This window comes from Globicephala melas, chromosome 1, assembly GCF_963455315.2.
Source record: "Globicephala melas chromosome 1, mGloMel1.2, whole genome shotgun sequence".
Lineage (NCBI taxonomy): Eukaryota > Metazoa > Chordata > Mammalia > Artiodactyla > Delphinidae > Globicephala > Globicephala melas.
In genome coordinates, this window is record NC_083314.1 from 20,258,450 (window position 1) to 20,281,426 (window position 22,977).

The 22,977-nt window shown below is 36.6% G+C and overlaps 1 protein-coding gene across 4 annotated transcripts in view; it reads right to left on the minus strand.

Annotated features, from left to right (window-relative positions):
- The window catches only part of TAF1A (TATA-box binding protein associated factor, RNA polymerase I subunit A), a 36,897-nt gene that overhangs the window by 9,258 nt on the left and 4,662 nt on the right, over positions 1-22,977 (minus strand). For 3 of the 4 annotated variants that reach the window (XM_030868351.2, XM_030868352.2, XM_060299255.2), the window contains exons 3-8: positions 21,905-22,074; positions 17,481-17,594; positions 12,167-12,365; positions 7,593-7,723; positions 6,656-6,814; positions 150-216 (exon numbers count right to left, since the gene is read on the minus strand). In XM_030868351.2, the coding sequence (XP_030724211.2) occupies positions 150-216; positions 6,656-6,814; positions 7,593-7,723; positions 12,167-12,365; positions 17,481-17,594; positions 21,905-22,074 (840 nt within the window). Of the gene's footprint in view, positions 1-149; positions 217-6,655; positions 6,815-7,592; positions 7,724-12,166; positions 12,366-17,480; positions 17,595-21,904; positions 22,098-22,977 lie in introns of all 4 variants that reach the window. The other variant, XM_060299472.2, reaches the window with a different exon arrangement.

Consider the following 22,977-nt stretch of genomic DNA (forward strand, 5'->3'; position numbering starts at 1 on the left):
AAAGAAAGGAAGGAAGCAAGGAAGAAAGAAAGAAATACTAAAAAAAAAAAAAAAAAACAGGCAAGAGGTGGTTCTGGCCCATAGCCACAGTCTGCTGAGCCACAGTCTATAGCTTGTCTGCACAAAGAGATTTAAAACAAACTACTTACCTGATTTTCTCAGTAATCTATGGAATTCTAACATCAGTTTATGAGATGGTACAATCTGATACAAAATCTGGAAGAAAAGATAATCTTGTAATTTTTACACATTCGAAAGGCGAGATCTCTAATTTCAGCTTACTTTCAAATAAAGTTCTTACTATCTAATATGCCCTTGGTAAAGGAATCAAGGATTTAAAAGATACTTTGCTTTGTTTTTTTTTTTGCAGTACGCAGGCCTCTTACTGTTGTGGCCTCTCCCGTTGTGGAGCACAGGCTCCAGACGCGCAGGCTCAGCGGCTATGGCTCAAGGGCCCAGCCACTATACGGCATGTGAGATCTTCCCGGACCGGGGCACGCACCCGTGTCCCCTGCATTGGCAGGCGGACTCTCAACCATTGCGCCACCAGGGAAGCCCAAAAGATACTTTGCTTTTATCCAGTTCAATTATGGTATAGAAAGGTGTTCTATGTAAAGCTATTTAAAAAAAAAAAAAAATCCCTCCTAATAACAAGATAGTTGGTTGGGAGGGTGGGGGGATGTGGATAGACGGAGACATTTTTATTTTCTCTATACTTATACTGTTTACCACACTTAAAAACTTAATTTCTTTTCAGTAGCCAGGACTGAGGAAAAAAAATAAAAAGAGAATCAATATCACATAGGAAAGATATTTAATATTTATTGATCACAAAAGGTCACAGAATATACAAAACAAAACCCAAAAAAAGACAAGGCTAGTTATTTTGGAAGATTGTGTTCAGGAACACAGTACATTAAGAGTATTCAAGTCAATATTTTTACAATCTTTTTACACAATAGGGACAAGTTAAAGGTTTTTCTTTCTAAAAATAGGATGGACAACTTTTATGAATATGCAAAAAGTAGGATTGAAAGTATATTTCTCACTTAAACACATTTAATATTAGAGATGAATTTATTCTGTCTGCTGCTGAGGTAATTTAACCTTACACTGAAATAATTTCCCACAAAATGAAAAGTAAATTTGTTCATTTCTCTTAATAGTTTTTAAATTAGAGATCAATCAACATGATCAATATACCAATATCAGAGAGTATTATTAAAACTCAGTTTTTACAAAATCACATTTTCTTTTTTGATTTAGGGAATTCTGTATATGGTTCAATTCACTTAGATTTTTAAAAAATATTTTATTGAAATATAACATATGTACTAGAAAGGTACACAAATCATGAGTGTGCCATTCAATAAACTTTCACAAGTTATACATACTCACATAATCAGCACCCAGATCAAAAGATAGAACACTATCAGTACTCTGGAAGTCTTTCATCAGTTTTGTAAAATTCTTAGCCATTGACTCATTAAATATTGTCTCTGCCTGTTTGTTTGCCTTTGAACCCCATTCTCTCTACTTTCCCTGGGCTCCAATTACAAGTAGTTCAGACCTTTCACCAAGTCCTTTGTACACTCTTTTCTGCACTTTTTATCCTTTTTGCTCTTCCTTCTTTAGCCTGATTTTCTACACAGTTCATTAATTCTCTCTTCTGCTATGTTCAATCTATTTAAACCCATTTATTGAGTTAATTTCAAATACTGTATTTTTCAAAAGGAAAACCAGAATTTCTCTAAATCTATCTTGTCTTGAAGATAAGTGTTGAATACAGTTATTTTCTATTCCATTTTTTTAAAGTCTTTTCAGAACACCATTAATGAATGACAACCTGAGTGAAGTTCAGCATCTTGCTTTTGTTGTAACTGTCCTTAGTATTTTCTTGCACAAATGGGTAAAGAGAAATCTTGAAGAGTAAAATTAAAATAGCAACTTTAAAAGTATATTACGCAGTTTGCAGGTAAGACTGTGGTACTGATATTAAGATAGACATATAAATCAATGGAACAGAATTCAGTGTCCAGAAATAAACCATATATATCCATGATCAATTGATTTTGACAATGGTGCCAAGACAATTCAATGGGAGTAAGAAAATTCCTTTCAACAAACAGTGCTGGGACAACTGGATATCCACATGGCAAAAGAATGAAACTAGACCACTACCTCACACCACATACAAATATTAACTCAAAATGGATCAAAGACCTAAAGGTAAAAACTAAAATTATAAAACTGTGAAGAAAACCTAGGTGTAAATATGTGTTACCTTAGATTAGGCAATAGTTTCGTAGATATGACACAACTAAAGCACAAGCAACCAAAGGAAGAACAGTAAATTGGACTTTATCAAAATGCATCATTTTTGTGCTTCAAAGAACACTATTAAGGGAACTCCCTGGTGGTCCAGTGGTTAGGACTCGGCACTTTCACTGCCGAGGGCCTGGGTTCAATCCCTCGTGGGGGAACTAAAATCCCGCAAGCCGCACCACTCAGCCAAAAAAAACCCATTATGAAGAAAGATAAAGATAACCCACAAAAAGGGAGAAAACAGAAAATAGTTGCAGATCATATACCTGATAAGGGTCTAGTACCCAGAATATATATAAAGAACTCTTACGTGTCAACAACAAAAAGATAAGCAACCCAATTAAAAAATGGGCAAAGGAATATTTCTCCAAAGAACATAAACGAATCGCCCATTAGCACATGAAAAGTTGGTCAACATCATTAGTCATTAGGGAAATGCAAATCAAAACCACAATAAGATACTACTTCCCATCTACTAGGATGGCCATAATAATAATAATAATACAGTAACAAATATGAGCGAGGATGTGGAGTAATTAGAACCCTCATACATTGCTGGGGAGAACGTAAAGTTGTGCAGCTCCTTGGCAAAACAGCTTGGCAATTCCTCACAAAGTGAAACATAAAGTTAGCATATTCTGGTGATTCAGCTTCAAGGTATGTATACCCAAGAGAACTGAAAACGTATGTCCCACAAAAAGTTTTACACAAAAGTTCACAGAAGTATTATTCATAATAGCTGAAAAGTAAAAACAACCCAAATGTCTATCAATTGGTTAATGGATAAACAAATGTTGTATATTCATACAGTGGAATAATACTGAGACGTAAAAAGGAATGAAGTACTGACACATGCTACAACATGGATGAACTTAAAAATATGCTAAGTGAAAGAAACCATTCACAAAAGGCCACATATTGTATGACTCCATTTATATGAAATGTCCAGAACAGACAAATCTATAGAGACAGAAAATAGATTAGTGGTTACCTAGGGTTTGGGTGGAGAGGGTAGGTGTGGGCTAATGGGCACAGTATTTCTTTGGGGGGGGGTCATTAAATGTTCTATAATAGATTATGATAATGGTTGCACAACACTGTACATATACTAAAAAAATTGGATTGTGCATTTAAAACAGTGAATTTTATGTTATGTAAATTCTATCTCAAAAAAGCTGTTAAGAAAATGTAAAGTGCCTTGAATCAAGAATAAACCAGATTTTCTTTAAAAACATTTTTTTAAGTATTATGCAGTAAAACAAAGCCTGTTGAAAACTTTATAAAATGTACAGTTTCCACATCTGAAGGTTTGATGTCAATTTTGATGACTATACAAGTACAGATTAGAGCTAATTGGCTTTTTAAAAGGAAGACGTAGAAAAGGATTTTTCTCAGTCATTTGTATAGGCTGAAAAGGACCTTTCTTTTTCCTCTAAAATATGATTAGAAACTGACCATGAAATATATAAAGAACTCCTAAATTCAATAACAAAAAACTGAAACACCTAGTTCAAAAAAGGGATGTAAACAGACATTTCTACAAAGAAGGCACACAAATAACCACTAAGCACATGAAAAGATGCTCAACATCACTACCCTCAGGAAAATGCAAATCAAAATAAAAATGAGATACCGCTTCGTACACCTCAGGAGATCTATTATCAACTTCTTAAAAAAGAAAAGTAACAAAGTGTTGATGAGGATGTGGAGAAATTTAAACCCTCATGCACTGCTGGTGGGAATGTAAAATGGTACAGCTGCTATGGAGACAGCTTGATGGTTCCTCAAAAGGTTAAACAAAGAAGTATCATATGATCCAGCAATTCCACTCCTAGGTATATACTTAAAATAACTGAAAGCAGGGACTCAGACACATACTGTACACCAATGCTCATAGTGGAGTCATCCACAAGAGCCAAAAACTGAAAAGAACCCAAATGTCTACCAAGAGATGAATGGATAAATAAAATGTGGAATATATTTGTATAATATATATATATAATGGAATATTATTCAGGCTTAAAAAGGAAGGAAATTCTGATACATGTTATAACATGGATGAATCTTGAAAACATTATGAAATAAGCAAGACATAAAAGGACAAATACTGTATGATTCCACTTAGATGAGGTTCCTAGAATGAGCAAACTTATAAAGAGACAGAAAGTAGAATAGAGGTTGCTGTATGCCTGAAACTAACACAGTATTGTAAATCGATTATACTTCAATATATTTAAAAAAAAAAAGTAGAATAGAGGTTACTAGGGGTTGGGGGAGCCTATTGTTTAATGGATACAGAGTTTCTGTTTGTGATGATGAAAAAGTTCAGGAAGTAGACAGTGGTGATGGTTGCACAAAATTGTGCATGTACTTAATGGTAATGCCATTAAAATGTGCACTTGAGGGACTTCCCTGGTGGTTCAGTGGTTCAGACTTCGAGCTTCCAATGCAGGGGGCACAGGTTCAATTCCTGATCAGGGAACTAAGATCCCAGATGCCAAATAGCGTGGCCAAAAAACAAGAAAAAATGTGCACTTGAAAATGGTTAAAATGGTAAATTTCATATTACATATATTTTACCACAATAAAAAAAAATTTAAGGAATACCATATACAGTAACAATCCCAAACTTGAAAGACTTAGGGGTAAATTTAACAAAATATATACACTAAAAACTACAAAACATTTCAGAGAGAAATAAAATACCTAAATTAATGGAGAGACATACCATGTTCACAGTTTGGAAATCTCAGTATTACTAAGATGTCTATTCTCTCAAAATTGATCTACAGATTCAAAATCCCAACAAGATATTTTTTGTAGCAACTGACAAACTGATTTTAAAATGTACATGAAAAGTCAAAAGACCTAGAGAAGCTAAAAGCAATTTTGAAAAAGGACAAATTTGTATGACTTCCATGACATGATTCCAAGACTCGCTGTAAAGCTACCATAGTCAGGATGTGTGGTATTGGTATACGAATGGAAATACACATCACTAGAACACAATAGAGTCTATATGCATGGTCAATTGATTTTCAACCAAGTTACCAGTGTAATTCAACAGGTAAAGGATAGTCTTTTCAACGACCCTTACCTCACACTACACAAAAAAATTAGCTCAAAACCTGTCCCAGACCTAAACATAAAACTGTAACACTTCTCGAAAACAAAACACAGAAGAGAATCTTCATTATCTTGGAGTAGGCAAAGATTTCTTAGACAAAAAATACTAACTGTAAAAGAAAAATGAGTAAATTGTACTTAATCAAAATTAGAAATTTCTGCTCTTTGAAAGATACTGTAAAGAAAACAAAAAGGCAAGCCACAGACTGGGAGAACATATTTACCATCCATATACCTGACAAAGGACTTGTACCCAGATTATATAAAAAAACTTCCAAATCAATAAGACAAATAAGAGAAACTGAACTTTCATACTTTGATGGTGGGAATGTCAACGGTATAGTCTCCTCAGAAAACAGTTGTGCAGTTTCTTAAGTTAAACATATACCTTCCAGCAATTCCACTCTTAGGTAACTACCAAAGAAAAATGAAAATATATGTGCACACAAAAACTTGTACATGAATGTTCACAGTGGTATTCATAATAGCCAAAGAGTGAAAATAACCCAAATGTCCATCAAGAAGTGAATGTATAAAAATGGAATAATACTCAGCAGTAATAAGGAACAAATTACTGATACAATAATATGGATAAATCTCAAAAACATTCTACTGAGCAAGAAAATCCAGACCTAAAGAAAAAAAAAAAAGAGTACATACTGTCAGATTTCATTTATATGAAATTCTAGAAGAGATAAAACTAATCTATAGTGACAGAAAACAGATCAGTGACTGCCTGGGGCCAAGAGTACATGGGCAGCTTGGCTGCAAAGGGAAATGAGGGACTTTCTAGGGTGATGGAAATGTTCAATACCTTAATTATTATGGTGTTACATGGATGCATATATTTGTAAAAATGCATCCCAGTGTACATTTAAAATATCTGTTTTATTGTATGTAAGTTAAATTTCAATAAAGATGATTTCCTAAAAAAAAGCAATGCAGAACTTTCCAACCAGGGTGACAAAACAGTTTCTGAAATATTGATCCTCTCCTCTCCGTCTCACTTGGGCAGAAGATGGGGGAATGGTAGTGATGGGGGGTCTGCCGGGAGGCTGCAGCCTCCTGTCTTTACCTCAGTGTGCCATACATACACTGTCATTTTCTCTGGATGTTACAACATGAAAGTTGGGAAGCAGTGACCTAAGAATGTCTTAAAGTAGATCCCCAACCCTGTTCAAACACTGACATAAAAATTCTCTACCTTAAGCACACTTATCAGTTTCTCTCTTGGTGCCTTCTCTCTCTTTAAAAAGTTGTATAAGTAGATATGAGCATTTGGATTTGATGGGAACTTTTCATCATAGGCGTAATTGGTAAGCACCTCTCGGGCTCCATCTTGATCCCCATAGAATTCCAGCATCTATATAAAATAAGTCATGATATCTTAGCTAAATTCTGTAAGATAGCTATATGAAATATCATGTACAACTTAACTTTATTGATAAGCACAAAAAAAGTCATACAACTGAAAAACAGCATTTACTATATAGGGAACAATAGTGATGCCAGTTTTTGCTTCCAACAGCATATGTTACAACCTCCATAGAACACAGAAGATCATAAAAAAGGCCTACATGGTTTCCCATTTTTCCCTTATCATATTTCGTTACTGAAAAATGCAGCAACTTCAACATAAGAAGTGTTCCTATGAGAAATAAAGTCTTCAAAGTAGGGCACATTAGGACCAAAAAAAGACCATACGATGCAACTAACCTCAGTGCCCTACATAACTTTAGCCACAAAAGGAGTGCATAAGGAATTATAATTCCTTTCCTTTCATTCCTTCCCGTCCTGACACAGGAATTTCCAGATTCACTAGCATACGGTTTCAGAGATTATCTTCGGACAGCATAATTATCACTTTAGCACTAATGAAACTTTCAAAAAGCAAGGGACTTCAGCATCCATGGATACTGAGGGACTACTGTATTTGGCCATGACACATTATCCAATGGTGAAAATAAACACAGTAACGTTTACAGTATATTGGTAAAATAAACAAAACTTATTCAGACCAAAAAGAAGCATCATATTCTTTTAATTTTTAAACAATTTTTTCCATTAGTTCCTTTCTGATCAATAAAGATTAAGCTTATAACAAAATGAAACTAATAAAACCTTATGAAAAGTTTACTTACCTCTACATAACTCTTCACAAAAGGGTCCCAAACTCCAGGAATCTGAATCAATGCACAAAGGTTTATAGATGTCTTCCAGCTGTGGTTGAGCATATTCTGGGACGCTGTGTTGTAAGCATAATCATCCTCATCTGTCCAAAGACAAAAGATTTTTTAAAGTATTCAGTACTGAGGACTTCTGCAGAATCAGTACTCAGTAACCTACCCACAAGAAAAGCTCAGACCCTGATGGCTTCACTAGTGAATTCTAACAATCACTTCAAGTATAGTACTAATTCATCACAAACTCTCCCCCTAAAAAAGGACAGAGAGAAAACACTTCGCAACTGATCTATGAGATCAGAATCACCCTGATACCAAAACCAGACAAAGACAACACAGGAAAATTACAGACCAATATCTCTTATAAGTATAGATGCAAAAATTCTCAACAAGATACTAGCAAACTGAATCTAGCAACACATAAAGTGGGATCTATTCCAGGAATGCAAGGTTGTTTAACATCTGAAATCAATTAATACAATATTCCAAATCAACAGAATAATGACAAAAACCTCATAACCATCTCAATTGTTGCAGAAAAAGCATTTGGCAAAATTCAATAACCTTTCATGATAGACACACTGAACATCTAGGAAAAGAAGGAAGTTCTTCAATCTGATAAAGGGCATCTTATGAAAAACCCACAACTAATATCAGAATTGATGGTGAATGACTGCATGCAAGAGAGAATGTCCTCTCTTGCAACTTCTATTCAACATTATAATGGAGGTTCTAGGCAGGGCAATTCAACAAGAAAACAATACAAACAATGTCCAGATTGGAAAGGAAGAAGTAAAACTATCTCTACTTGCAGATGACATGATCTTGTACATGGAAAATCCTAAGAATACATTAAAAACTTATTATAACTAATAAATGAGTTGAAAGTTGCATAATATAAAATCAACGCACAATAGTCAATTGTATATCTATACACCTGCAATGAACAATCCAAAAATGAAATTAGGAAAATAATGTCATTTACAATAGCATCAAAAACGATAAACTACTTAGGTATGAATTTTACAAAAGAGACATAAAATTATAGTCTGAAAAGTAGTATTGTTCAAGGAAATTAAAGAAGACCTAAATAAATGGAAAAGACATCCTGTGTTCATGGGTTGGAAGATTTATTAAATTAATCTATAGCTTTAATGCAATTCTTATCAAAGTCCCAGCTGGCTTGTTTGCATAAATGACAAGCTGATCCTATAATCCATATGGAAATGCAAGGGACCAGGAATAGCCAAAACAATCTTTAAAAAGAAGAACAAATTTGGAGGATTCACACTGTGACCTCAAAAGTTACTATAAAGCTACAGTAATTAAGACTGTGATATGGGCATAAGTATGGATATATATAGATCAATGGAAGAAAATTTAGAGTCCACAAATAAAACTTCATATATGGGCAACTGATTTTTGATAAGGGTACCAAGACAATTCAGTGGGAAAATAATAGCCTTTTCAATAAATATGCTGGAACAACTGAATACCCACATGCAAGATAAAGTTGAACCCCTACATACCTCACGTGATATGAAAAAATTAACTCAAAATGAATTAGAAAACAACTGTAAAACTATATAACTCTCAGAAGAAAACATAAGTCTAAATCTTCGTGACCTTGGAGTAGGCAAAGGCTTCTTGGATGCGACAACAAAAGCACAAGCAACAAAAGAAAAAACAAACAACTTCATCAAAATTAAAACCTTTTGTGACTCAAAAAACATCTAAGAAAGTAAAAAAGATAACCCACAGAATAGAAAAAAAAACACTTCCAAATCCTACACCTATCTGAAAAGGGACTTGTACCTAGAATATATAAAGAACTCTTACAACTCAATAATAAAATAATAAGTAATTCAATTAAAATAGGAGAAAAGGATCTGAATGCAAATTTCTCCAAAGAAGATATACAAATGGCCCACAAGCACATGAAAAGATGCTCAACATTATTAGCCTCTAGGGAAATGCAAATCAAAACCACAAGATACTACTTCACACCCAGCAGGACAGCTATATCAAAGACAGATAATGGCAAGTGTTGGGAAGGACGTGCAGAAATTAGTACCCTCCTCATACACTGCTGGTAGGAATGGAAAATGGCACAGCTGCTTTGGAAAGAAAACAGTCCAGAGGTCCCTCAAAAGTTCACAGCAACATTATTCAAAATAGCCAAAAAGCGGAGAACAACCCAAATGTCCATCACCCAATAATGGATACATAAATGTGGTATATCTATACAATGGAATATTAATAAATAAAATAAATAAAAAGGAATGAAGTGCCATTACATGCTACAATGTGGGTGAACCTTTAAAAACATAAGGCTAAGTGAAAGAAGTCAGTAACAAAGAAGTCAGTCCTACATATTTTAGGACTCCATTGTATGAACTGTCCAGAATAGATAGATCTCTATCTAGAATAGATAGATCTCAGCAATGTTGTGATCCTTAATCTGGGTGTAGTTACATGGATGTTTGCTTTATAATTATCCATTCTACCAGACATTTGTTTTACACACTGTTTCAGGATATATTTCACAATCTTAAAGGTTTAAAAAGAGAATCAGTCTTTCGAAAGCAAGCTGATAGAAGCACAAAACACTTTTTGGTACCAGTGCCACTTTTTGGCCAAAAAAGTAGCCCCCACCCCCAAACAGGGATTGGTATTCTCTTCCCAGTGGGTCAATTGAATAAATATCAATATGAACCTGGAAATGAAGTGGTAACAGGAAAGTAGGTATGAAATGATATCCAAAAAAATGGTTAAGAAAGAAAGGCAGATCCCTGAGTAAGTACAAGTTAGGTATGGATTTGCCATGGAAGGGGATTCCCAGCCGCCAAGTGCATCAAAGCTAACGAGCACAGGCCACAGCAGCAAGGAAAAATCCCAAACCAGCTCTGAGCATACATTCACATGTTCCATTCTTATGAGCTGGTTATACAGAACTAGTTCTAACTTTTTTTTCTCATTAAACAGACACATGAGGTTAAAGACCATCTAAAGAGCGCCACATATTATCCCATCTTTATCTCTTGTTGCTACAGAAGAGTGTCAGCTGCAGAAGGTACTGAATTATCTATCCATGGGAGTGATGGTGTAAATGCCACATTCCAACTGCTTTAATCATCATATATTTGCTTGAGTTCTACTTAAAGTGTAGGAAGAAAAGTAAATACTGACTTTAAAACTTACCTAAATCAGTATCAGCAAGCCTTTACGGCAGGCATTATGGCAAGGTTAGCAAAAGAAACAGAGAACAGATATATGACCTCAAAAGACTGATGAGTCTACACAGGGAGATACAACAAAAAACACACATGAAAAAACTTAGAATGACTAAAAAGCAAGAGGTGAAGAGCCAAATGATATAGGCTGAACATGCAGCTGATACGTTAGACTTAAGGTAAAATAAGGCGGGGTCTAATGAGTCTTGAAGGGCAGATGGCATTCTAGAGGAGGAGAATGCACAAAGGCCTCACAATATTATCATGATGAAGACAGCATTTCAGAAGTGTCTTGGGGGAGATCAAAGATGGGAAACAGGGGCTTCCCTGGTGGTGCAGTGGTTGAGAGTCCACCTGCCAATGCAGGGGACATGGGTTTATGCCCCGGTCCGGGAAGATCCCACATGCCGCGGAGCGGCTGGGCCCGTGAGCCATGGCCGCTGAGCCTGCACGTCCGGAGCCTGTGCTCCGCAACGGGAGAGGCCACAACAGTGAGAGGCCCGCGTACCGCAAAAAAATAAAAAAAAAAAAGATGGGAAACAGGAGGGAATTTTGAGATTAGTGAGCCCACATGCCCAGAGACCAAGGAAATACTATCACATAAGGACAGTAAGGAAACACTGCTTAACACAAATGACGTGATAAATGTCAGAACTGAGACTTGGGTGGAGGATGTGAAAATAGAAAGGAAGGGGTCATTCCTAGAGGAGTTATGGAGAAAAACTATACAAGGGAAAAAAAGTACAGAGAACGATCACACAGCTCCAAAGAACAGAAATTTAGGGACAGGAGAGGATGACATCACCACAGAAAGTCAGTTTGAGAACACATAGTCAATTTTTGGGGTGGTCAGTAAAGAAAGAAAACTGTCTGTTCTGACCTTTATACAAAAGTGAAACAACATTATCTTGCCCTACTCTTTAAACGTATTTTCCTAAGAAACAACATTATGAAACAAACTAAACTCCACTGTAAACACACAGGAAATAATGCTTCTTATATGCAATAATGCCTGCTGAAGAAAATTTGTAACCTATCGTAGAAATCATGTTTAAGAAAGCAGTGAATCTAAAATGGTCATGAACTTAATCTATGAATCACCTAATTGATGTCTGAAAAGTTTTTTTAAATATCAGAAATTTTATAAAGGATGATCAAGAATTTTACATCCACAGAAATGTCTGTTCTCTGTACTATCTAGATAAAGCCAAGCTTGGAAGTAGGGGAATTAGATTACTCCTCCAGACCCCTTCTGTCCCTCTGAGTCAGTCTTACTACTTATTACTCATATTCACTCACCAAGCTGAGACAATTCCATCTTCTTTTTAGACCAAATATAATACTGCAAAAGCCCTTTATAGGCCTGAATAAGGTTGATTAACACTTCCTGAGAAGACGACTTTTCACCGTATCGCCATGTCTCTGCCTGGCTGAGATTTCTGTTCGCATCCTCAAGCATACCATGATGCAGAAGGTATAATGCATGTTGTAAGGAGATCTGCAACAATAAGAAAAAGCCCACCGTCATATAGGTCATTAAATAACCCTTAGTCAAAAAGCTCAGTAAATATATGATACATTCAGGCTAAGACCTTGGTAGGACACAAATGTTGGAGCAATATTGTCCTCATCAAAAATTTCAATCTAGCAGAAAGACAAATGAAAAATTATCATTATGTAAATGAGAACTAAATTATATAAACTTACAAACAGAAGGCAGTGTGAAAAGAACAGGGACGTTGAAGACAGAGTCCGGGCTCAAATGCTACTTTAAAGCTACATAAACCTGAGTAAGTTACTCTCACCCTTTGTGAGTCTCCTCTTTTATATGGAACAATTATTATTAACCCTTTTGAAGGGCATTAAGGGGATTAAGTGAGATGATATATTTGTATACTACCTAATACCTAGTTTAGCCCATAGCAGACAATAAATTATTTTATACATGTTCTATAAACTCAGAGAAAACATCTTAATAAGGGGTGTTGAAGAATGGCACTGGTTCAAATGGAAAGTGTATGCCTGATACAGGAGAAGCAATAAGAATAATTCCACACAGAAGGGAGGGGCAATATAGGTGTGGTAATCTTAATAAGAGGTACAAACTAATATGTGTAAAATAAGCTGCAAGGATACATTGTACAACACAGGGAATATAGCCAATATTTTACAATAACTGTAAATGGAGTATAAGCTTTAAAAATTGTAAATCACTATACTGTACACCTGTAACTTACACAGTATTATACAGCAACTATACTTCAATTAAAAAAAAAAGAATAATTACACAAAGAATGAGCAATACAAATAGGGAGGACATTAAGGAGGAGAATAATGGGAAGTACAGTTAATCATCTGAACAGAGTCAGAGTTCAAACCTTCATCTTAAACTACTGTAATAATTTCTCAACTGGTGTCTCTAATCCTGCCCCCACTACAATCCATCTTCCACGTGACCGCCAAGGAAATCTCATTAGTCATTTGTGTAAAATCCTTCAACAGTTCCCATTGCCTATAGAATAAAAATCTAAGCTCCTTAGAAATGGCACACAGAGTTCAGCTTCCCCTGGCTTCTACCCACATGATTTTTAGAGTAACTAAAGCATTAGACACAGAGCTATTAAACTCTTTATTATCTCCTGCCATGCTAGACTACTCTTTCCCGCAGTATGCACTGTGAATACCCACTAGCTTTATCAGACTCATCTCAAGCCTCACTTCCTTTCTTTCCCGACTCCCCTATTCATTCAATCCCAGCCCTTTCCAAAATTCCAGAGAGCCGACCATTTTCCACTTTGTCTTCTCCCTGTACAGTACACTTCTACTATGGCACCCATAACCATTTATTCCATTTACATGCCTGTCTCCCCCTACTGCAAGAACCACGGCTAGCACATTGTCTGGAAAACAGCAGCAAGTGTTTTTAAAATTGTTAACAGCAGAACATGTTTTATTGCCTATCCTAACTACCACCCTCAGACTCCAGAGTATGAAATAAGGTTCCTCTCAGGTTTCTTTACTTCAACTGAGTAGATTCCATGAGCTTAAAAGGATCTAGCCAATAATTTACTTAAAACTCTACCTTCCCTCCCCAATCAAATGGCTATCCAGTTTCTCCCTGAAAGAAGAAAATGGGAGCACACAACACCAAGGCAGACTATTCCCTTTTTCCAATTGTTCACTTACAAAATTCTTCCTAAAGTAGAACCATATGCTGCCTCCATTTAGTTTCTACTTGTAATGTATGTGGTCTACCAGAAAATAAGATCATAAGGGAGAACATGGCACATAAGAGAAGCAAAAAAGTTTTCCTAAATTAATAAAATCTGAAAAGAATCCTAAACTAGGTAAAATCATTTTTCAAAATTAGAGAGCAGTGGGAATATAAAATGCTACAGCCACTATGGGAAACACTTTGGTGGGTCCTAAAAAAGTTAAACATAGAATTATATGTTCATACATACTTTATATATATATATATATATATATAATATATGTATTTGTATATATGACAAAAATGTGATCCAGCAGTTCTAGTCCTAGGTATATATCCAAAGGAATTGAAAGCAGGAACTCAAACAGATACTTGCACGCCAATGTTCACTGCAGTGTTATTCCCAATAGCCAAAAGGTGGAAACAACCAAACAAGAGATGAAAGGATAAACAAAATTTCACAGATACATACAATAGAATATTATATTGTATTAAGCCACAGAAAGGGATAAAGTCTGATACATGCCAACACATGGATAAATCTTGAAAACATTATGCTAAGCGAAACAGCAGAACATAAAAGGACATATATTATACAATTCCACTTATATGAAATACCTAGAATAGGCAAATGCATAGATACAGAAAACAGATCGGAGGTTACCAGGGCCTGGGAGGAGGAGGGAATGAGGAGTTATTGCTTAATGGGTACAGAGTTTCTATTTGGGGTGATGCAAAAGTTTTGGAAATACTAGTGAGGGTTACACAACAATGTGAATGTAATTAATGCCACTGAATTACACACTTAAAAATGGTTAGAATACCACATTTTATGTTATACATATTTTACCGCAATTTAAAAATATTTGGAAAATAGGAAAAGTAAAAACAAAAAATCAGAGGGTAAATATTTTAGGCTTTGCAGGCCATATGGTCTCTATCACAACTCTGCCATTGTCCTACTAAAAGCAGCTACTGACAATATGGAGATGAATGGGTGTGGCAATGTTCCAATAAAACTTTGTTTGGAGGCACTGAAAAAAAATTAAAAAGCAAAGCATTTAAAAATTTTATTGAGAAAGTGCTTTTAGTCTCATATATACTAGAGAGAGGGAGATGTCATAACATTTTGGAGCGTGTCAATTCTTTTGGATAAGGCTTTTATTAAAGGAGAAAGTTCCACCTAAACATTAGAAACACTGAAACATTTTCACACATGGATCAGAAGAGTCAATATTGTGAAAATGTCCTTACTACCTAAAGCAATCTGTAGATTCAATGCAATCCCTATCAAAATACCAATGGCATTTTTTACAAAAATAGAAAAAAATAATCCTACAATTTGTATGGAACCACAAAAGACCCTGAATAGCCAAAACAACCTTGAGAAAGAACAAAGCTACAGGTATCACATTTCCTGATTTCAATCTATATTACCAAGCTACAGTAATCAAAACAGGATGGTACTGGCATAAAAACAGACACATCAGACAAGTGGAACAGAACTGGGAGTCCAGAAATAAACCCATCCATATATCGTCAACTAATATTTGACAAGGAAGCCAAGAATACTCAAAGGGCAAAGGACAGTCTCTTCAATGAATGTTGTTGGGAAAACTAGATATTTACATGTAAAAGAATGAAACTGGATCCCTAACTTACACCACTCACAAAAATTAACTCAAAATGGATTAAGGACTTAAAGGTAAGATCTGAAACTATAAAACTCTTAGAAGAAAATAGAGAAAAAAATTCCTTGATATTGGTCTTGGCAATGATTTTTTAGGGTGTGACACCAAAAGCACAAGCAATAAAAGCAAGAATAAACAAGTGGGACTACCTCAAACTAAAAAGCTTCTGCACAGCAAAGGAAACCATCAACAAAATGAAAATGCAGCCTACTGAATAGGAGAGAATATTTGCAAATCAAGTATCTGATAAGGGGTTAATACCCAAAATATATAAAGAATTCATACAACTCAATAGCAAACACAACAAAAAACACATTACAATTAAAAATGGGCAGAGGACTTGAATAGACATTTTTCCAAAGAAGATACACAAATGGCCAACAAGCACATGAAAAGGTGCTCAACATCACTGTCAGGGAAATACAAATCAAAACTACAATGAGACATCACCTCACACCTGTCAGAATGGCTAGCATCAAAAAGACAAGAGATAACAAGTGTTGGTGAGGATGTGGATAAACAGGAAACTTTGTATACTGCTGGTGTACATTCTCTTCAGGATGTAAAGTGGTCCAGCCACTATGCAGAATGGTATGGAGGTTCCTCAAACAAATTAAAAATAGATCTACCATATGAGTCAGCAATCCACTTTTGCATATATATCCAAAGGTGAAATCACTATCTCGACAAGATATCTGCACTCCCATGTTCACTGCAGCACTATTCACAAAAGCCCAGACATGGAAGCAATCTAAGTGAGCACTGATGGAAGAATGGATAAGGAAAATGTTACACACACACACACACACACACACACACACGATGGAATATTATTCAGCCACACAAAAGAATGAAATATTGCCATTTGTGACTACATGGATGGGCTCTGAGGGCATTATGCTTAGTGAAATAAGTCAGACAGAAAATTGTAATATTGTATGATCTCACTTTTATGTGGAATCTACAAACATCCGACCCATAGAAAGAGAGTAAAATGCTGGCCACAGGCTGAGGGGTGGAGAAATGGAGAAATGTTGGTCAAAGGACACAAACTTTCAATCATAAGATGAGTAAGTTTGAGGATCTAATGTACAGCATGGTGACTATAGCACTGTTAACTTGAAAACTGTTATGAGGATAGAGCTTTAACATTCTCACCATAACAACAACAACAAAATGGTAGTTATGTGAGGGGATGGAGGCATTAACTAACCTCATTATGGTAAACATTTGGCAATACATCCATGCATCAAATCATCACATTTTATACCTTAAACTTACATGATATATGTCAATTATATCTCAACAAGGCTGGAAACAATTTTTTTCTCAAGTATTCAAATTCCCAATTTGTTTAGCTGTTTCCCTTTTCCAAAAGCATCAATTCTCAGAGATCTCAACTGACTTAAGTAAACATATTAGAATTTGGCCCAACATCATAATGAAGCACAACTGCCACCTCTGAAGGACTGACTCTGGCAGCCAGAGATACACAAAGAGAAGATAGTTTCACTCAGACAACGTGGTAGGCAACAGGAAATGGAAAAGTAAATGGTTCTCACGATGCTGCTTTCTTTCAGCTTCTCTTATTGACCCAGGTGTCTTACCCCGTTTCTCATGCCTTTTACATTACCTACCTTATCACTGAGACAAGCAATTTTTAGAAATGAATGCCCCAGATGTAAATTCACAAAACCTGTATACTCACCTTCAAGTAATTCATGACACCAATATTTTTCATCCGGTCAGCAAAGGTATTGAAAGTCTCCACACTGCTTTTGGGATGATAATAAAGAATTTCACTTCCAAGCCTCCAAATAATCTGTCAAAACAGAAATTACTAACAAAACTGTAAAATCCTTGCCTTAACCAATATCTAAGAAAGCTATTTTTTTATGATTACAGCGTTAAAAAACCACCTATAGTTCCTTTTTCTAGACACCACTACCGTCAACATTTTACTGTACTTTACCCAGTGAAACTAATATTATATCTTATGGGATAAAAATCTTTTCTGCTGATTAAGTGAAAATACCAGGTAACTACAATAGTAGTTAGTAGTCTAAAGAAGGTAAGCAGTTAAGATACATATTGAAAATAACATTTTTAACTAGTATAGCAGGAAGAATATTAATGTCAGAAAACTTGGGTTCTATTAATATTGGCTTCTTCACTGCTCTCAGCCTCATCTTTATTATCTACCAAATGAGAGCTATGGACTAGATGTTTCTTGAGATCCTATCAAGTATCTACAACTATTGACTATATTTAGACTATATTTAGAGCTCCAATTTAAGAATTTTTATCGGCTATGGACAAATTTTAATAAAAATATTTTCACCCCAGACCACCAAAACTTTGGTGACAGAACTTGGAGCTCTTCTTTTGCATGGTCTATTCTCTTACCCCAATTTAAAGTACTTCAATAATAGTGACTTCAAAGTAAATTTAAGTGGATTTTAAATCAATTCTTTTTCTGAACATACATACTGATTGTTTTGTGTAATCGTAATACTCATCTTCCCAACTCAGAAAGACCAAGATTTCATTTACAGAACACCAAATTGCAGTATTTTGATGCTTAAAGAAAATGTGGAGATTATCCTATCACAGTGGTTCTTAAACCTTGTTGTATGTAAGAATTACCTGGGACACCACTTAAAAATAAATATTCTAGGGATTCAGACTTCAGTTCAGTAGAACTGGAGTGCAGCACAGGAATCTATATTTTAAACAAAAGCCCTATGTGATTTAAACAGAGCCCAAACAAGTGTCTGGAAACCACTGATTTAATTCTTTCATTTTGTAAAACAAACTCTGGACCAAAAGAGACTGTAACTTGCCCAATGTTTTACAGATCTATATAACTTTAGTCCATTACTAAACTTTCAATCAATGGTTAAATTTTTTTCTTTAATATTTTTTGGCTCTATTAAATATCTAACTGATGCAATGGTTACTGTAATAGTAAAAGCTACTTGAGATATTCATGTGAAGTTATTTGTGGATAAACTGTCTTTTACAGAATAAATTTAACAATATATGCCAGGCACTGTTCTAGATCCTTGCCCTTGTGGAATTTACATTCTATTGTAGAGAGACTGACAATAACCAAGAAATATAATAATTAAATTGGCAAGTATTATGGGAAAAGAATGAAGCAGGATAAAGGGATCAGGAGTGCCAGCTGGAAAGTGAAGGGGGTTGGTGTGCAGTTGCAATTTTATTTTATTTATTTATTTATTTATTTTTGGCTGCGTTGGGTCTTCGTTCCTGCGCACAGGCTTTCTCTAGTTGCGGTGAGCGGTGGCTCTCTTCATTGTGGTGCGCAGGCTTCTCATTGCGGTGGCTTCTCTTGTTGCGGAGCACGGGCTCTAGGCACGCGAGTTTCAGTAGTGGCTCGTGGGCTCTGGAGCACAGGCTCAGTAGTTGTGGCACAAGGGCTTGCTCCATGGCATGTGGGATCTTCCCGGACCAGGACTCGAACCCGTGTCCCCAGCATGGGCAGGTGGATTCTTAACCACTGCACCACCAGGGAAGCCCCAGTTACAATTTTAAATAGTCAAGGTAGGGCTCACTGAAGGTGTGACTTGAAGGAGGGTGACCATAGTGATATCTGAAGAAAGACCTTCCTAGGTAAAAGAAATAGCAAAGGCAAAGGCAATCAGGAAGGAGTATGGTTGTTTAAGGAAGAGCAAGGAGGCCAGTGAGGTTGGAGAAGGAAAAGCAAGTTGGACAGTAATAGGAGATGAGGTCAAAGGGGGAAAGGGAGTGGGCAGAGCACAGAGAACTTTCAGGCAATCAGAAGGACTCTGGCTCTTACTCTGAGTGAAATGGGAAGACACTGCAGTGTTTTCAGCAGAGGAGTGACATGATTTGACTTATGTTTTAAAAGGACTATGCTGGGCTTCCCTGGTGGCGCAGTGGTTGAGAGTCTGCCTGCCGATGCAGGGGACACGGGTTCATGCTCCGGTCTGGGAAGATCCCACATGCCGCAGAGCGGCTGGGCCCGTGAGCCATGGCCGCTGAGCCTGTGCGTCTGGAGCCTGTGCTCCGCAACAGGAGAGGCCACAACAGTGAGAAGCCCGCATACCGCAAAAAAAAAAAAAAAAAGGACTATGCTGCATCATTAATCATTAGGAAAATGCCAACCAAAGCTACAATGAGATACCACTTCACAACCACTAGGATGGCTAAAATCAAGAAGACAGACAATAATACGGTTGGCGAGGATGTAGGGATGTTGGGACCCTCGTATATGGCTGGTGGGAACGTAAAATGGTGCAGTCACTCTGGAAAACAGTCTAGTGGTTCCTTAAGAGGTTACATGTATTTTATGCCCCAGCAATGCCACTCCTAGGTATACACCCAAGAGAAATTACAACAAACGTCCATACAAAAACTTGTACATAAAAAAAAAAAATCCTGTACATAGATGTTCAAAGCAGCATTATTCATAGTAACCAAAAGTGGAAACTACCCAAATGTCTAAAAACTGATGAACTGATACATAAAATGAGATAAAGCCATACACTGGAATATTATTTTGCAATAAAAAGAAATGATGTACTAATATGCTACAATATGGAAAGGCTTGAAAACATTATGTTCAGTGAAAGAATTCATTCACAAAAAGCCATATGCTATATGATTCCATTTATATGAAATGTCCAGAATAGAAAGTAGATAAGTGGTTGCCAGGGGCTGGGGGTTGGAAAGGAGCAACTACAAGTGGGTACAGGGTATCTTCTGGGCAAGACAAAAACTGTTCTAAATTTAGATTGCCGTAATGGTTGCACATCTCTGGGCAATTGAACTGAACTGTTCAATTTAAATGGGCAAGTTGTATGGTGTGTTAATGTATCTCAATAAAACCAGTTTTTTTTTTTAAAAAAGGATCAGTCTGGTTATGCTTAAAATAGACTGCGGGGGTGGGGGAGGGCAAGAAGTCATCTAAGTGAGGTGAGAGGGACTTGAGGCCAGGCGCAGCAATGGAGGAGGTGAGAAGTACTCAGAATGCAGGGAGCGTGCTTTCAAAGTAGAGCTAACAGGGTTTTCTGATGGTTTGGATATGGGGTATAAAAGAAAAAATACCCCAGAGTTTGGCCCTCACAATTAGATACATAAAGGAAATGTCATCTGAGATGAGGAAAATTAGGCTGGACAGGGAATATCAGAAGAGCTAGTTTAGATATGTTACTATGATATGACATACCATACTAGCTGATATTAGACATCAAGAGGTGACGCTGAGAAGACAGTTGGATACAGAAATCTGGACTTGAAGAGAGATGTCAGGACCCCAGATACACAATTGGGGATCGCCAGCATGCAGACTGAATGTAAGGCTATGAAACTGAATGAGATCATCAAGAGTGAGTTAAGATAACGATAACAACTAAGGGTTAGAGTTCGTGGGTAGTCCCACGTCAGAAAGCGAAGGAGAAGAGGAGCAATCAGAAAAGGAGACTGAGGAATGGCCAGTGAGGTAGGAGAAAAAACTGAGAGTATTGCATCCTGGAAGCCAGACAAAGAAGCTATGTCACACAGGAGGGAATGATCTACTATGTTTAATATTGCTGACAGATCAAGTTAGATGAGCACTGAGAATCTGCCACTGGATTCAGCAACACGGAGATCACTGTTGACCTTGACAAAGCAACTTGGTAAAAATGGTGATGGCTGGTGGGTAGTCTAACTGGAAAGGGTTTGGAATGGACGGGTACACACAACTCTCTCAAGGAGTTTTGCTGAAAGGCAGAATGGAGAAATGGGGCACAGCCTGTGGAAGAAGTAGGGGTCAAGAGATGATGCTAAATGGGAGAAATAACAACGTTTGCTTGAAGATGGGGAACGTCCTACAGACAGGGGAAAATAAGGACACAGGGAAAGAATTATTTAAATGAATGAGTATTGGGGAATCTGAAAATTCAGATTTAAAACTATTTTTGTCTCCTTTAAAATGATAATAGGAAAAAGAAGTGTGCAAAAAAACGTCCTCATACAAACTCTCTACCCAAAACCGCTTTTAGTAAAATCAATCAATAGCAAAAGCTATTCTGGGTGAAGTTCAAAAGGCAGAAAACTCCCAGGATTCTGTCCTATCTTCCAGCGGACTCAGACCTTACTTACCTCCGGTGCAATCTGTCTCTTGTTGCTATCTGAATCTTCCAAGATTTGAAAGTAACTGTGCATGTATTCTGCAGCTCGCTGCCACTGGTGCTTCAGCAGAGCTTCTTGGATAAGACTTAAACAAGCACTTGTTGTCTGAGCAAAATCCTTCTCCTGTTTTCCTCCAATCGCTATCAGGGTTAAAGAGGAGAGTCTTGACCCACAGTGACCACAAATCAACAATTCAAGAAACATTTCTGATAAGCATAGTTTTAACAAGTAGAGCAGTAGGTATTACTTAACCCAACCCATCCCCAATTCCAAAGCTGGTTCCATTTGAAACAAACTCTTCCACCCATTTTAACTAGTTTTAGCAAATGAAAAAAATGTCTAATTAGAAGATGTCTAATTTGACATTCTTGGGCTACCGAGATCACCAGATCCTTCAAATCTGATTCAACTGTCCTTTCATCCTTGCACTGAACAATCTGGGAAGAATCTCTTAAAGAGGACCCCAAAAGCACAGTCCCGAGTATTTAGAATGGGTAAAAATCATCAGGGTCATCCTAGGAAAGTATGGTCTTTTTTACCTACCTATGTTCTGAAAACACCAAGAGGTGCACTTTTATTTTTTAAGGACTGAGTTCCCAGTAACTCAATGGTGTAAATGCAAATGAGATTATAATAACTGTAGACATTGGCATTTGTATCTCTAAAGTACTGACAATCCTCTTGTTAAGAATATTTGTGCTTAGTTACAACCCCGGTTATGAGTAACAGGTGGCATATTGCCACCTCTTCTCTTCCCACGCTACTAAAGACGCGTACAGGCCAGCAGTCTTCCATTTGGGGTACCCTCACCCCTGGGAGTACACAGAGACTAATAAGTACCATGCAGAGATAGTTTTACAGCAATCAACTTGCAGATCTTCAACTTTCTCACATACTCTTTCCTAAAGTTGATCTCCTAGGAAACTGTGCCTATACACAAGGCTTCATGATCAAAATCATATTTTACCTTAAGGTGAAAATACAGGTGTTGAGTGTTGAGAAAGTGAACGACTCTAACACATCCATTTGCAAGTCAGGTGATT